This window comes from Aethalodelphis obliquidens, unplaced genomic scaffold, assembly GCF_003676395.1.
Source record: "Aethalodelphis obliquidens isolate GAN/ISIS:26980383/991018 unplaced genomic scaffold, ASM367639v1 scaffold9, whole genome shotgun sequence".
NCBI classification, from domain to species: domain Eukaryota; kingdom Metazoa; phylum Chordata; class Mammalia; order Artiodactyla; family Delphinidae; genus Aethalodelphis; species Aethalodelphis obliquidens.
The window spans coordinates 34,671,476-34,688,074 of NW_020837953.1; the positions used below are offsets into that span (position 1 = coordinate 34,671,476).

General features: G+C 49.5%; 1 protein-coding gene across 1 annotated transcript in view; it reads left to right on the forward strand.

The window, feature by feature from the left end:
- Positions 1 to 16,599, forward strand: part of ASAP3 (ArfGAP with SH3 domain, ankyrin repeat and PH domain 3) — a 47,372-nt gene that overhangs the window by 13,124 nt on the left and 17,649 nt on the right. The window contains 4 exon segments of the mRNA XM_027109784.1: positions 11,421 to 11,493; positions 11,583 to 11,728; positions 14,594 to 14,668; positions 15,846 to 15,895. Coding sequence (XP_026965585.1) covers positions 11,421 to 11,493; positions 11,583 to 11,728; positions 14,594 to 14,668; positions 15,846 to 15,895 — 344 coding nt within the window.

Genomic DNA, 16,599 nt, shown 5'->3' on the forward strand with positions numbered 1-16,599 from the left:
AGCGGAAGCATGGAGTCCTGACCACTGGACCGCTGGGGAAGTCCCATCTACCATGAGAATTTATCGAATCACTCCTCTCTTGTTCAGAACCCTGCAGGAGCTCATCACCTGTGGGATAAAACCTAGAGTTTGGGGTTAAAAGCATGGATTCTGGAGCCTGACACCCTGGGCTGGAGCCTAGGTGCCACCACTTATCGGCTGTGTGAGCTGGACAGATGCCATACCCTGGGCCTCAGGTTCCTCATCTGTAAAACCTCCTGGGGTTGTTGACAGGATTTGGTGAAATAATGCAAAGTCTGTCAGGTGCTTAGAAGAAGCCTGGCATGTGGCCGTGATATAAAAGCATCCCCTCGCCTCTCACTAGGAGCATGGACTCCCAGAGGGTCATTTGGGGCCCTGCTTAGCCTGAGGCCTCACTGCTCACCACTTCCTCACCAGCGCTGGTAGGTGCCTGCCCCATAAGCTCCCGGCTGCTCCCCTAATGTGCTGACACTCCTACCCGGGGACTTTACCGAGGTGCCTCTCTCCTCTTAGAGTCACCTTCCCTGTCCTACTTTGCTCCACCAGTGTCTCCTCATTTTTCAAGGCTCTAGTGAAGCATCACTTCATCCCCGGGTGGGGTGGGCGCTCCTGGTCTGTGCCCCCCACAGGCTTCTCTTCTGCTGCAGCCTCACCCAGGCCTCCTCAGCCCTTGGCAAGCACATCCTTGTCTATGTTCTGTCTTCCCCACTGGGCTGTGAGCACCTTGAGGGCAGGGCCCAGCCTGACCTCCCTCTCTTACCAGCACCTTCACGGCCAGGCAAGGTACAGCCGGACACTCAGTATGTGTGGACGCGCCCCTACTGTGTGCCAGTGACTCTGTTGGAGACCTTGCCCCAGCCCCTCCCTCTACCCCGCTGGGTGGAGGCGGGCAGGCTTGCAGATTTGAGGTTCCAGGGGAGATGCTTGTTCAGGGAGTAGAGCTGAGCTGGGATTGCCTGGAGGAGGGATGCTAGCGAATACTTCCCAGTCCCACCCTTGCCCCTCCTTGCTGGCCACCCACGAAGGGCCCTGTGGGGCTCCCTGCTTTCTTTTGATCTGCTGATTGGGCAGGTGGGTGAGCAAAAGCAAACTTTGAGCATGATGTGAACAGGACAGCTCACGTTTGCAAGGGCCACAAACTTAGCCAGTTCTTATTGATTCGATTCCCAGTGAGAGGTGGCTGGAACGGCACTGACTATTGTTCCCATTTTGCAGATGCGGACCCTGGGGCCCAGAGACTGGAGAGATTGCAGACTTGCTCAGGGTCTTGGTATTGGGTCCAGAATAGAACCCCAGTCTCCCCTCTCTACATCCTGTGCTCTTTCTGCTACGTGCCCTCTTTGGAATTAAGCAACAGAGCTTGTGCACCTTCCTTTAGCCAGCATGTCAGCCTTAAGCCCTTCCTGTCTGCCCCTCAAGGACCCTCCCGCCTGGCCCTTGCCCTCCTTTGCCTCTCTCAGGCCAACTTCTCCAAACCCCACTCTCTCCCATCCCATTCCTCTTATCAAAAGCTGTGCCCAGACAGCTGTCCATTGAAAGGAGCCCGCTCATATACTGAGGTGTCAAGGGGTTTCAGGTAACAGTGCAGTGGTCTTCAACTTTTCTGAACATAGGAACCCCCTGTCTTCTTTCATTAACTTCACGTTGTAGAAATTTTCAAACACAAAAGTAGACTCACCCAGATTCAACAACTATTATTTTGCCAATTTTATGTTTTTATCTACTAGCCCTCATTTTTTCTTGTGGAGAGTTTGGTATATTCACAGAAAACAGAACAAAATGATGAACCTCCAGTTGCTCATAACCCAGTCCTGCCCCGTGCCCATCCCAACCTGCTTCCCCAACTCTCATCTTGTTTTGAAGCAAATCCCAAAGGTCATATTGTTTCAGCCTTAAACATTTCAATACATAGCTCTAAACAGTAAGGACTTCTTTTTTTTCTTACATAACTAAAATGGGATGCCATTCTCGTACCCCGAAACATTAATAATAATCCCTAAATCATCAACTATCCAGTTTTCAAATTTCCAGTTGCCTCATAATTATCCTAACTTCTTTTACAGTTTATTTTTTAAAAAGCAGGATTCAAGTGAAGTCCATTTGTTGATGGGTGTTTTCAGGCTCCTAAGATTCCCCCTCCATCATTTTTGGTTTCATTTTTTGTAGTCCACAGGAAAACAAACCAGTGGCTTATTCTGTAGTTTCACATCATCTGATTGTGTTCACTGTTGCATTCCCCAGGTGCGGTTTAACGAGTTTCTCCATCTTCTGCACTTTCTGTAAATAAATCAGCAGTTAGAAATGAAAAGCCCCAGGGTTTTCTGTGCATTTTTTGTCATTTCGTTAAATATTTGAAGTGTAACTTGGTTTGCTCATTAAAATATTGTATTTTATTTTTCACAGTTAACATGTAGTACATATAATTTCATCTTCTCTCAGACATCAAAGATCAAAGGAGCCAGGATTCTGCCACCTCACAGAAGGACCCCCTTTCTTAAAAATTTATCTTATTCGAGTATAGTCGATTTACAGTGTTGTGTCAATTTCTGCTATATAGCAAAGTGATTCAGTTATACGTATCTATCTATCTATCTATCTATCTATATATATATATATAGAGAGAGAGAGAGAGATACACACACATATTCTTTTTCATATTCTTTTCCATTATGGTTTATCACAAGATACTGAATAGTTCCCTGTGCTATACAGTAGGACCTTGTTGTTTATCCATTGTATATATAACTGTTCGCATCTGCTAACCCCAAACTCCCAGCCCATCCCTCCTTCACCTCTCCCCTTGGCAAACACAAGTCTGTTCTTTATGACAGAAGGAATCCTTTTTAATGTCAAGGTTTCACTGACCTTTCCTTTACACTTGTACTTTTAGTTTTGATTGATTGATTGATTAAGAAATATGGAAAAGGACAAAAAGCTACCATGAATTCAAAAATACATTTAAAGATTTGTGTCTTATTGATCGTAGCAGCTGCATTCATATTTGGAATGTGGTCATACTAATTCGTGAGACTTTTTTATTGGTCTGTAGTGCTTTCTATATAAGTGTGCCTTCATAGGGCCATGGTAGTAACTCCTTGGATTTCCAGGGCCTGGGGCCCACAGACTGGGAATAAACAAGGGAGTTAGAGTCCAACAGTTAGAGTCCAACTGTCCCAGGTTTGTCTTGACCACTTCCTGGCTGTGTGAGCTCAGGCAACTTTCTTTACTTCTCTGAGCCTCGCTAACTCATCAGCCAGATGGGAATAAAAGCAATGACTGTCGTATCAGGATGCTACGAGTCTTAAAGGGTGGATGTCAGATTACTTCACAAACTGTAAAGCCCTGTGCAAGTTTTAGATTGTATTCTTTCCTTAGTTTGTTTGCATTTCCTATGAGACCTGGGGCAAGAAACTCATCTGAGCTTTTGTTTTGCAGTCTGTAAAACGAGGAGATAATGTTAGATTATCTCCAATATTCTGTGATTTAGTCCCTCAAGGCACAACATCATGGTCCAAAACAAAGCTAGAAACTGGTTTTCTTCTCCTGTGTGAACTATACTTTAATTGGTAGAGGCTACCTGAAGAGCTGCCTCAACAAAATGATGGAACAAAACCAGAGTCAGTGGGAAAAATACTGTCACTGATTAATGATGGCTCCAATGGTCATGGGATGCCACAAAAGGGGTGCCCATGCCCCGTATTATAATAGTCCAAAGGAGTGAATGTCTAATGGTGAAATTTAATCTGCAGCTCTCAAGGCCTTAGCTTTAGCAGCTCTGCCCCCTGGGCTGGGTCACCATGGTTACCACAGCTGGCTCTGAGAAATCACAGGAATGAAGAATGGCCCTTATTGATGAATCCTGACCCAGGAAGGGGGCATGCAGAAGGCCCTTCCAAGCAAGGCAGCTGGGCATGGCCCTAGTGCTGCCATCTATGATCTTTTGCTGCAGAGAGCAAGAGCACAGTGTGTGTGTGTGTGTGTGTGTGTGTGTGTGTGTGTGTGTGTGTGTAGGGGGTGGCGGGGCACAAAGGGCAGTATCACCAACTGGAATTCAGACTTTGTCTAGGCCTAGCCAGGCAAGGCTGCCCGAAGGACTCCAGTTGGTTTTCCAAGTTCAGACATGTCCCTGGTACTCTGAGTTTCACCTGCCTTTGCCCAGTGCCTGCCCAGGCTCTTGCATGGACTCTTAGCTTTGAGAGAAATCTAAATGGCCATCACTACTAATCCAAAATCTGGTGCCTGAATCATGCTCTACCACCTGAAGTCCCTAAATACTTCAAGGTCACTCCTTCCAGGGTCACTTATTCTTGCTTAGGAACTTCTTCCTGTGTTTGAGCTGAAATCTGTTTCTGTGTCTCTAATTCTACCTCTCAGTCCTGGAAATCCTCTTCAGGGCCAACTTCAATAAATCTGTTTTCTCTCTAGTAGGACAGCCCTTGGAGTATTTGCAGTTGGGGCCCTGACACTGCTGTCAACTTCCTTTTCTTTGGACAGGTCTCCCTCTGTCCCTCCCTCCTCCCTTCCTGTGTGAGGGGATATTGAGGGGATATGGTAGAGATGGTGGAGCTGAAATTCAGGCTCAGAGGCAGATCCAGTCCCAGGGTCAAAGAAGCCATGTTCCTTAACCTCTGTGGGGCAGCTTGGTGTTACGGAAAGAACATTGGCCCTGGATTTGACCAGACGTGGGTCTAAATTATGACTCTGCCACTGTTCAGCATTATGTGACCTGGACATACTTGGACGTGTTCCTTCCCCTGACAGCTTCATCTATAAAAATGCAGATGGTGATACCTGTCTCAAATGGTGGCTGGGAGGGTGACAAGTAAGAGTCTGGCCCAGAGCCCTTACTCAGGCACTCAGGACATGTAACATCTTGCATTCTGTGTCTGCCCAGTGACAGAGGTTACACTGCAGTCCCTCTGTACCTGTGGTTCCCATGTCTTGCTGAGCAGGGTCATGGGGATGGGGGGAGGTATCTTTAATTAGCTCAAGGAAAGTTGAGAAATTCCTAAATCAAATTCCATTTAATTTTGCAATGGATAACATCATTAGCAATCAAATAATAATGTTCTAAGCACTTTACCTATGTGAGTTCATTTAGTCTCCCCAACAACCCTATATAGTAGAAACTATTATCATCCTCATTTCGTGAATGGAAATTGAGGCACAGAGAGGTCACATAGCAAATACCAAAATGGAGCTAGAATTCAAAACCAGGTAGTTTGGGGCCAGCCTCATACTTTTAGCAACGATGAGTTACTGCATCTCTGAAAGGTGGAATTAGACCAGTGATCCCCAAACTGGAGCATGCGTCGCAATCACCCGGAGGGCTCGTTGAAACACAAATCACTGGGCCCCACCTCCAGATTTTCCGATTCAGCTGAAGAATCTGCATTTCTAACACGTTCCCGGGTGAGGCTGTTGCTGCTGACCCTACTTTGAGAATCACTGACTACTGGGGATTAAAAGGACTCCCTGAGTCCAGAGGCTGATTTTGGGGTTTTGTTAACCTATCCAGTCACAGGCACGAGGAATGAGGGCTGATCTCATACAGAGGCAGAAAACAAATCACAGTAAAAATCATACTCATGCTTTCCAAATGCCCCAAGCCTTGGCACCATGCTGTTATGTCTGTGATCTCACCTAAGCCTCACAGTAACTCTGTGAGTTAAGTGGAGAATGTATTTTTTTCCCCATGTGATATTATCTTTCTCCCATTTTAAAGAAGGGGAGGTTTAGAGATCTGGCTGGATTACTGTCACCCAGGGAGATAGTTTTCAGGAGACTGGGGCTAGAATCGTAGCTTGGGACTCATCGTGCTATGGTTGCCTCATTACTGGAGTTCTAAAAAGCTCTGTGCCTTTCTCCAAATCCCTTCCCATCCCCAGGCTTTGGTCTGAATTTTCTCCTTAAAACGGTATTTCTTTAGCTTAAATTTTTGCCCCATTGTATCATAGAGGGTAGGTGTTATCAGTCATTTATACCCCAGTTTGAATGATTTTCAAATATTTTCTTGAGAAAAGGGTGATTAGAATTCCCCCCTCTTTGTTTCCCCTTCGGACACTTTGTGTTTATATGTCTGTGAGCCTTTTGAAGGAAGGGGCCATAAAATAGGCACCAGGAGATGCTTGTTGAAATGAATGAATGAATGAATGAATGAATGATCCTCTCCTTGCCCATCCTTCCCAGAGCGAGCCTCCCTCCTCTAGCATTTCTACCATTTATACCTAGTACTCCCCCACACCACGTCACAGCGCAGCCTCTTAGTCCAGTGCTCACAGCCAAGCACCACAGCTTAAAGCTTTCCCTGTTCCTCCTAAGCAGACACAGCTCTGCTTTCCCTGGGCTCTGAGGTACCTTGTCCATCTTCCATTATAACCCTAATCACATTGCATTATAAATATCTATTTACTTGTCTTGCTCTTCCCTTAGATGGTGGTGTCCCTAAGAGCTGAGATTGTGTCTCTTATGCAGGATGTGAACACATAGCAGGCACTCAATAACTAGTTGAATGAATGAATGAATAGCTGTGTGAACCTTGGTTGCTAAGAGCAGTAGGGGCAGGAATGGTATCTAGCCAGGAAGCCATTTCCTGATACATTTCTGACAAGGGCATCAAGGGACAGTTTGTGGGTGATTAGGATGACTTGCCTGCTTGTACCAGTAAGAGCTAGGTTCAGCTACAAGTGACAGAATACCTAGCATAACAGTGGCTCAAATAAGATAGACATTTACTTTTCTTTCATGTAAAAGACGTCTACAGATAAGTAGTCCAGAGTTGATAGGGTGGCTCCACAGTCACCAGGGACAAGGCTACTACTTTGTTGCTCCACCATCCATAACATGTGGCTTCTACCTCATGGTCCAAGATGGCTGCCTGAGCTCTAGACCTCACAAATGCATTCTAGATAGGAGAAAAGTATGACAGGACACCCCTCCCTTCCTTTTTTTTCTTTTCTTTTCTTTATTAATTTTTTTTCTTTATTTTTGGAGCAGTTTTAGGTTCACAGCAAAATTGAGTGGAAAGTATAGAGTTCCCAAACACCCCTGGCCCTACACAGGCACAGCCTCCCCTACAATTACCATCCCACACCAGCATGGCACATTTGTTATAATCAGTGAACCTACACTGACACATCATTATCACCCAAAGTCCATAGTTTACATTAAGGTTCACTCTTTTTTTTTTTTTTTTTTAATTTATTTTTGGCTGCATTGGGTCTTCGTTGCTTTCTCTATTTGCAGCAAGCAGGGGCTACTCTTCATTGCAGTGTGCCAGCTTCTCATTGTGGTGGCTTCTCTTGTTGTAGAGCACAGGCTCTAGGCACACGGGCTTCAGTAGTTGTGGCACATGGGCTCAGTAGATGTGGCTCTCAGGCTCAGTAGCTGTGGCACATGGACTTAGTGGCTCCACGGCATGTGGGATCTTCCTGGACCAGGGATTGAACCCGTGTCCCCTGCATTGGCAGGCAGATTCTTAACCACTGCTCCACCAGGGAAGTCCCTTAAGGTTCACTCTTGGTGTTATACATTCTCTGAGTTTTGACAACTGTATAGTGACGTGTATCCACTATCCTGGTATCATACAGAATAGTTTCACTGCCTAAAACTCCTTTGTGCTCCACCTATGCATCCCTCCCTTCCCCCAACTCCTGGCAACCACTGATTTTTTAGTTTCCATAGTTTTGCCTTTTCCAGAATGTCATATAGTTGGAATCCTACAGTCTGTAGCCTTTTCAGATTGGCTCCTTTCACTTAGTAATATGCATTTCAGTTTCCTTCCTGTCTTTTGTGGCTTGATAGCTCACTTCATTTCAGCACTAAATAATAGTACATTGTCTTCCAAGTTTCGGCAGTTATGAATAAAGTTGCTACAAGCAATGCATGTGCAAGTCTTTATGTGGAAATAAGTTTCAACTCATTTGGTAAATACCAAGGAGAGCAGTTGCTGGATCATATGGTAAATGTATGTTTAGTTTTGTAGGAAACTGCAAAATTGGATTCCAAAGTGGCTGTGCCCTTTTGCATTCCCACCAGCAATGTATGAGAGTTCCTGTTGTTCCACATCTTCACCAGCATTTGGTGTTGTCAGTGTTTTGGGTTTTGGTCATCCTAATAGGTGTGTGATCCCTCCCTCCCTTTTTTTTTTATAAATCCATTTATTTTATTTATTTATCTTTGGCTGCATTGGGTCTTCGTTGCTGCGTGCGGGCCTCTCATTGCGGTGGCCTCTCATTGCAGAGTACGGGCTTCAGTAGTTGTGGCTCGCCGGCTCCAGAGGCAGACTCAGCAGCTGTGGTGCACGGGCTCAGTTGTTCCGCTGCACACGGGATCCTCCTGGACCAGGGCTCGAGCCCGCGTCCCCTGCACTGGCAGGCGGACTCTCAACCACTGCACCACGAGGAAAGTCCCCTCCCTTCCTTTCAAAACTACTTTCTGGAAGCTAACAAATGATATATCCATTACATACCATTGGTTAGAACTGTCACATGACCACATTTAGCTGCAAGTTAGGCTGGGAAATGTAGTCTCTTTTTTGGGGGGCTGTGTTGGGTCTTAATTGCTGCACGCGGGCTTTCTCTAGTTGCGGCGAGACGGGGCTACTCTTTGTTGTGGTGCGCGGTCTTCTCATTGCGGCTGCTTCTCTTTCCGCGGAGCATGGGCTCTAGATGCACAGGCTTCAGTAGTTGTGGCACATGGACTCAGTAGCTGTGGCTTGTAGGCTCTAGAGCGCAGGCTCAGTAGCTGTGGCGCACGGGCTTAGTTGCTCCGCAGCATGTGGGATCTTCCCGGCCCAGGGCTCGAACCTGTGTCTCCTGCATTGGCAGGTGGATTCTTAACCACTGCGCCACCAGGGAAGCCCCAGAAATGTAGTCTTTATTGTGAGTGGCTGAGTGGCCAAGTGGCCATCTGAAAAGTCAGAGTCCTAATTGCTAAGGAGGAAGAGAGAATGGATTAGGAGCCAACCTGCAGCCTCTGTTACACTGCAGGGAAGAGAGATCCTCTCAAACTAGCTTAAGCAGTAAAGGAATTTGTTTGCTAGGTTCAGGGGTATTTCATGGAGGCCCAAGGACAGGAAGTATGGAAGGGCCTCTGAGGGTGAAGGATCTGGAAAGTTGCCAGAAACCAGGGCAGCTCTTCTCTTGTGCTTCTCTGTGGCAGCATGGGTCTCATTTGCTTCTTTCTACACATCTACTTTGTTCTTTTCCCTTTGCTTAAACACTTCCAATCAATTAGCTAGCTTTCCAGAGCCCGATTCCAAATTCCTTGGAAAGAGAATCTGATTGGCCCAGCTTAGGTCAGGTGTCAACCCTGGCCCAGTCAACTCTGGCTAGGACAAACAAGGCAGCAAGGGCCCAACTGTAGAGGGGTTTTCAGAGAACGGGTGTCATGGGATAGGAAGACTCCCCAAAGGGTATCTAGAGCATGGACATAGACCTCTCAGGTCTGTGTCCCAGGGCTTTGCAAACCATCATTCATTTAGGTAAACAATTATTGAGCACCTTTTGTATGCTAGGCACACGGATCTGCCTTCTAGGGAGTTTTCTAAACCTCTTTGGAATTTGTTCATATCTTTAACCTGCACTGTCTTTTGGAGTCCTAGCTCCTTAAATTAATCAACTCTTATCTTTCCCTTTCAATTTTCAAGGTGGGAGTCAAGGGCTTTGGCAAACACGTGTTTCCCCGTCTAGCTCTTTGGGAGCTACAGACATGTCCGTGTTCTCCCCTCTTGTCTGTCTCTCAGATAGAAACGTCTTAGTTCTTTAGCTGAGTCAGTTATGGCCCCCTCTCCCCAATCTCCCCAAGTCCTCAACTTTCTTTCTTCAGCTCTGGGATGGGCCTCTACTGGTCCCAAACATGAAAGTATCTCAAGGTCATACTCAGGGGAGAGACTGTTAGGTTTCTATTCCCTGGAGGAAAAGGACCCAGAATTTGATGGGTACTTTTTAGCATCAGGAGCAACTGCTGACAATCAGAGGTACTGTTCCTTTAGGACACCCTCTGTGCTCAGCACCAAACTAAACCCTTTATGTGAATCATCTCATACATACAGTCCTCATAATAACCCTGAGAGGTAGGCATTATTTCCCTCATTTTACAGATAGCTAATCAGGGAGCTCAGAAAGAATAGGCAACTTGCCCAAAGTCACACAGCATCTGGGCAGTGGAGCTGGGCTTCAAAACCAGACCCCTCTCCCTCCAGAGGCTTCCCGTGTGCCCAAGGCGTCTGAAAACACTCTGCATTGCCTCCAAGGACTGCCTCGTGCTTGTCCTCCTGTGAGTTTGGTTTAGAATCTTTGTAGATACCATTCCAAATGTTCGCTAACTCTTGCCACATTGAAGTAACTCTTTGGCGATCAAACTTTGATCCCATTATCGTCACTGGACAAAATAGGGGGGGCTGGGGTCAGGGTGCAGCCATCGTGTGTGGATGGAGCGCTGTACTAGGGCACCCCCTGGAAGCCCAGCTCTGCCGCTTCCCCGCTATTTGACTCTAGGCAAGACCCACCCCTCTCTTGGCCTCAGTTTCCTCATCTGTGGCTCTGTGGGCCCTTTGCAGCCCTAATTCTATAATTTCCCACTTAACTATGCATTTCATGAGGATTTCATGAGGTTGGCAGCTTCTATACCCCACTGAAAGAGGGGTGTGTCTGGGAGGTTTCCATCCGGGCTGAGCCGCCCGGGGCACGTGACTCCTGCACGTGAGGCTGTCACATCTTCTGGCTTCCCCACAGTCTGCTGTTTGTTCTGCAACCCCTGGAATTTGGGGTTGCCTGATGTCCCAGCAATTCTCTCCAGGGGGGGCTGAGTGTCCACCTCTACCCTCCTCATCTCACTTCTCACCGATGGTGTCCCAGCCTCTTCCTCCTTATCCTCACATGGCTGCTTACTGAGCCTGGGGTTTGGGGAACAAGTCTTTCCCCATCTGAGTCTTTCGAGAATATAGAGATGTCCATGTTTTCCTCTAGCATTTTGCTAAGCGTCATGTATGTGTTCGTCAAATCACTCTCTCAGCAACTCTGTAGTGTCATCCTCATTTTGCAGATGAGGCACCCTAGGCTCAGAGAGGCGAACAGATTTATCTAGGTTGACACACTAGTTAGTGCCAGAGCCGAGATTCAGACCCTGGCCTGGTATACCCCACTATGCCACGTGCCTTGGAATTGCTATGTTTCCTTGTCCCGCATGAGGAGGAAAGCCTGGCCTTCCTGGTGTGGTGTGACTGGTCTGTGGCTTCCCATGTGGTCTGGGTGGGGGAGGGTGGCCTGTTTATGTTTCGTCGGGGTGCAGGGGGACCCTAGGGAGGGAACTATGTGTGTGTTTGGAGGGTGGGATTGAAGAGTCAGGCACCCCTCCCGGCTGAGCATCCCTGAACCTCTGTCCACATTTGTTTCCAGATGCTGGAAGGAGACCAGGCCATCCTACAGAGAATAAAGAAGGCTGTGCGGGCGATCCACAGCTCCGGCCTCGGTGAGTGAGCCTGCTTGGTGCCAGCCTGGCGAGGCAGCCCTTTCCCCAGCTCCAGCCTGGAACTAACGCTGCGCCTCCCTGCTCCACAGGGCACGTGGAGAACGAGGAGCAGTACCGAGAGGCCGTGGAGTCCCTGGGTAACAGCCATCTGTCTCAAAACAGTCACGAGCTGTCCACCGGCTTCCTGAACTTGGCCGTGTTCACCCGTGAGGTGGCCGCGCTCTTCAAGAACCTGGTGAGGCCCTGCTCCTCTTTCACTCAGCCTCAGCCCAACCTCAGGGCAAATCTAATCAGTGACTTAAAAACCCTACTGGGAGGGCTTCCCTGGTGGTGCAGTGGCTGAGAGTCCGCCTGCCGATGCAGGGGACGCAGGTTCGTGCCCCGGTTCGGGAAGATCCCACATGCCACGGAGCGGCTGGGCCCGTGAGCCATGGCCGCTGAGCCTGCGCGTCCGGAGCCTGTGCTCCGCAACAGGAGAGGCCACAACAGTGAGAGGCCCGCGTACCGCAAAAAAAAAAAAAAAAAAAAACCCGACTGGGAAAGGGTTGGTTTCCACCCTTCTTTCAGGTTTCCCATGACCTCTAGTCGCCCTTGACCTCTGACCCATGACCTGAGGTTCCTTTCCAGTTCTTTTATTTTTTTTAATATTTATTTATTTTGGCTGCGCGGGTCTTAGTTGCAGCACGCAGGATCTTTAGTTGCGGCGTGCGGACTTCTTAGTTGCGGCGTGCGTGTGGGATCTAGTTCCCTGACCAGGGACGGAACCCGGGCCCCCTGCATTGGGAGCACAGAGTCTTACCCACTGGACCACCAGGGAAGTCTCCCTTCCCAGTTCTGACCTCCTATTTGCATTCTTCTTCCTCTCTGACTTCTTTCCGGCCAGCGTCTCCTCTCCCCTCTCTCCCTCCCTCCCTGCCCTCCTCCTTCTCCTCTGTGGTGAGCACCCAGGAGCAGAGGGGGTCTCACAGTGGGGAGGAGCCCCACTCAAGGGAGGGCAGGCTCGGGTTCCTGTCTTTGCACCACTGCCTCTCCTTCACCCTCTTTGTCCTCTGCTTTCCCAGCCATACCTGCTTTGTCCTCAAAGGCAAGAACGTGCCTCGCCTCAGCAAGCCTCTCAGCTCTTGCACGTGGCCCAGTTCCTTCCTTCAGGTTCCTTCCTGAGATGGCCTCCTCCCCGTCCGCCAAGCCCCCGCCTCAAGGCTACCCCAAGACATGAGCTCTTTCCTGGTGCAGGCATGTTCTCAGTACTTCACATGTGTTAACATTTCATCCTGGAGCACAGCTCTGTGGGGTTGTTTTTACTATTGTCCACCCCTGTACAGGCTAGGAAACTAAGACACGAGGTTAAGCACCTTGTCCGAGGTCACACAGCTGATTTGAACCCAGCATCCGAGCACAAGCCTGGCTGTACCACCTCCCAGGAAAGCCTGTCTCCCTCTAGGCTTCATAGCTCTTGGCCCAGCTTTCGTGGCTCAAGTTCCACCCAGGGCCCTTCCTGGCTGGCGGGGACCACATCATCTCTATGAGGCAGTTTGCTTAGTGATCAAGCACCCACACCTCAGGCTTAGACTCAGGCCTTGAATCCCTGCTTTGCTGCTCACTAGGTGTATGACCCTGGGCAAGTGCCTCAGTCTGCCCAAGCCTCATCTGTAAAATGGGGATAACAGTGGCCCCCACCTCACAGAGTGGTGATGAGGATTTCGCAAGTTAAGTGCCTGCTCCGGGGTAGCGCTCAGTTAACATTAGCTAATATTGCCATCTGTCATCATTTTGTCTTTTTGCGTAGCACTGCCTCGCACCCTGTCCTGCACGTAGAGGCCTTTAACAGTGTTTGGGTTCAACTGAATCAGTGACATCTTTTGTCTTTACCTCTCCTCCCCTTGTTTCAGTCAAACTAGTGTTTGCTGAGCATCTCCTCAGTGGTGGGTGGTGTACCAGGGGCTGGTGACACAGGGAAGAGTCAGACTGCCTTGGAGAGCCACAGCCTAGTCGAGGAACTGAGATGTGAAATGACAGCAAGCAAGACCAGCAGTGTGGCACGAACTCAAGGACCCAGTGGCTTGGGTCAGAGGCCTAGGGCTGCCATGGCTCAGAAAAGGGGAGGTCAGGATAGGCCACAGGAGGAAGTAGTCAGGAAGGCTTCCTGGAGGAGGGGAGGCCTGAGCTATACCTTGAAAGGTGGGCTGAAATATTAGATAGGCTGTTTTGAGTTGCCAAATGACAGAAATTCAACTCAAACTAGGTTAATTTTTTTCTTTTTATATGTCTTTTTCTCTCTTTCAATCTTTTTTTTTTTTTGGCCATGCCACATAACTTGTGGGATCTTAGTTCCCTGACTAGGGATCGAACCTGGGCCCACCCAGCCCCGGCAGTGAAAGCGCTGAGTCCTAACCATTGGACCACCAGGGAATTCCCTAGGTTAATTCTTAAAAAGAGAATTCACTGGCCCCTGTAATGGGAAGTCCAGGTATGCAGCTGGTCTTAGGCTCCTTTTCTTTCTCTTAAAGAGTTTCTCTCTGTCTCTGCTCAGTGGGCAGGCCCAGATTCACACCTTACAGAAGAAAGACAATCTTTCTCCCATGACTTTGGCAGAGAAGTCCCAGGAAGTATCCTGATTGGCTGGTTTGGGTCATGTGCCTCTTTCTGATCCAATCACAGTAGCCGGAGGGTGAGGCACTCTGGTCAGCTCTGACTCCTGTGTTCACCCCATGTGACCATAGGGAATGGGTTCCCCACATTATAAGGGGAGTCGAGGAACTAGCCAGACAGAAACAACAGATGGCGCTACAGGTGGACCTCAGAGGGTCAGAGAGGAGAGGTGAGGGTGTCCCTCTGGCAAAGGGACAAAGGCAGGCTGGCCATGGATGCCGTGGATTGAGCAGTGAGGTGATAAGGCGGATTAGCCAGGGGAGGGGAAGAGCTTCCACAGGAGGCCGGCCCCGCCACCCCTTGTACTCCTTCACCTTCTTGTCTTTCTCTCCCCTGCCTCCTTTACCCCAGTGCTGTCCTTGGCCTTGTGATGCTTCACCGTGCCCTGAGCCCCTTGGGGCTGGATGGACAGTCACCCAAGGGGGGGTATGGGGGTCTCTGCTTTTTCCAGGTTCAGAACCTGAACAACATTGTCTCTTTCCCCCTGGACAGTCTGTTGAAGGGGCAGCTGAGGGACGGGCGACAGGTAAGTTTCCACATGGGCAGCAGGGGGAGTGCAGAGGTGGTGGGATGGAGCAAGACAGGGGTGGGCAGGAGAGGACAGGGGAGGCAAGGCTGGGCTGAGGACGGAAGCCAAGCGAGGCTGTCACAGTGGGTGTGCTGACCCCACATTACTGACCCTCAGGATGACAGGAGGACCTGGCCCTGGGGTGAGCCTAGGATGGCTGACTACTGTCTGCCTGGGCCCTTTACAACAACCCAATGAGGCGGGGGTCCTGTAGGTGCTGTTATCCCCATTTTGCAGTTGAGGAAACTGAGGCTCAGGGAGTTTGGTACCTGCTTCCAGTTTACACAGCTGGTCAGTGGAGGAGCCGGTGTGAGAGTCAGGCCTCCTGACTCCCATGCTTGGCTGCTCTTTCTGCAGCAGGCAGCTCCTGGCTAGAGGCAAAGTAGAACTCAAAGAGAGTAACAGAATAATCTCCCTGGGAAGTCTGCCCCAGAAGGCCCCTGAGAGGTTCTCCCCACAGAGGCTTTCCTCCTCGCCCCGGGAACCACCCAAACCAGACCAGCAGCTTTTTCGCCTGGTAGACTGGGGCACCTTGGAAGTTTAGGGGTGGGGGCAGGGGGGCTGTTCTGAAGGGTGTGAGCAGCCTGCTGGATGAGGCCCAGGCAAACTAGGCCAGGGATAAGCCAGGTCTCTCCGGCTTGCTGTGTGGCCTCAGGTAGACTTCTTAGCCTCTCTGTGCATATGTCCCTCCACCTGTACCTTCCTGTTGAAAGGGTGAGCAAGTACCAGGCAGGAGAAAACAGTGGGGTAAAGTTAGAGGAGGATTCTGATCTTTATCCTCCATCCTTTTCCTCATGGTGATCTCCATCTTCTAAGGGAGGGGACTCAGGGCAGACCCCCCAAAATCTCCCCAGTACCCTAGGCCTGAGCCTACCAATTCAAACGGATTACTGGCAACTGCGGGAAGAGGTCAGTTGGAAGAAGGGGCTCAGCTCTGAGAAATGGGGTTGGTTGGGTCTATTTTGGGGGGTCAGGTTTGCAGTCAGGGCTATGTGGGCAGCGGGGGGGTTGGATTGTGGCTCTGAGCAGCACAGGGGAGCATGCAAGTGCAGGGTCCCCCTAATGGTAGCAAAGTATACTGTAGATTCCAGACCCCAAGAGCCCCTTTGGGCAAATTGTTCTTTCTGAACTACAGGATTCCAAAAAGCAACTGGAGAAGGCATGGAAGGACTACGAAGCCAAAATGTAAGTGGCTGCAGCCAGGATGGTTTGTCCAGGAGAGCAGTGTTTCTGTTGCAGTGGGAGGCTGGATATGGGGAAGAACCTAAGTGCTGCCAGGGCACGTCACCCAGAAGCACATGGCACCTCGCTCTCTAGAAATGTTTATGGGGGCTGGTTTATGCCCAGGCCTGACGGGAGTCTGGGGGCTGGACCACAAGATGACTAAACGGGAGCTATTGTGAAGGGACCCCAAGCTGCTGCTCTCAGAGACTCATCTGCTCAGTGGTGCCAGACATGGGCAGAGAGATGGAAAGGAGCATCCATTTACTCAACACCTCCATGTGCCAGACATCCATCCTCACACTCACCCAGCCCTGTGAGGGAGATATGAGTATCCCAATTATCAGAGGAGGAATTAGAGGTTCAGAGTGGTTAAGTTACTTGCCCGAGGCCACACAGCTAGGCAGAGGCAGAGCTAGGATTCACGTTCGTTGATCCTGTTTCTGCAGCACCAGGCAGTATCTATAAACATTTAGCTGGACACAGAGGATGAAAGGCCATACCCGGGCCTCTTGTGTGCAACACACAATACTCCAGATTTCTTCCTAGCTACTGGGACATTAGGGAGACAGAGGGAGTCCCAGGTACCCAGTAACCAACTGCCCCTGAGCAGGAACTCCTCGGGCTCTGCCTGCCAAACTCTGTTCAGGTCCTGGCCCCAGCCCTCT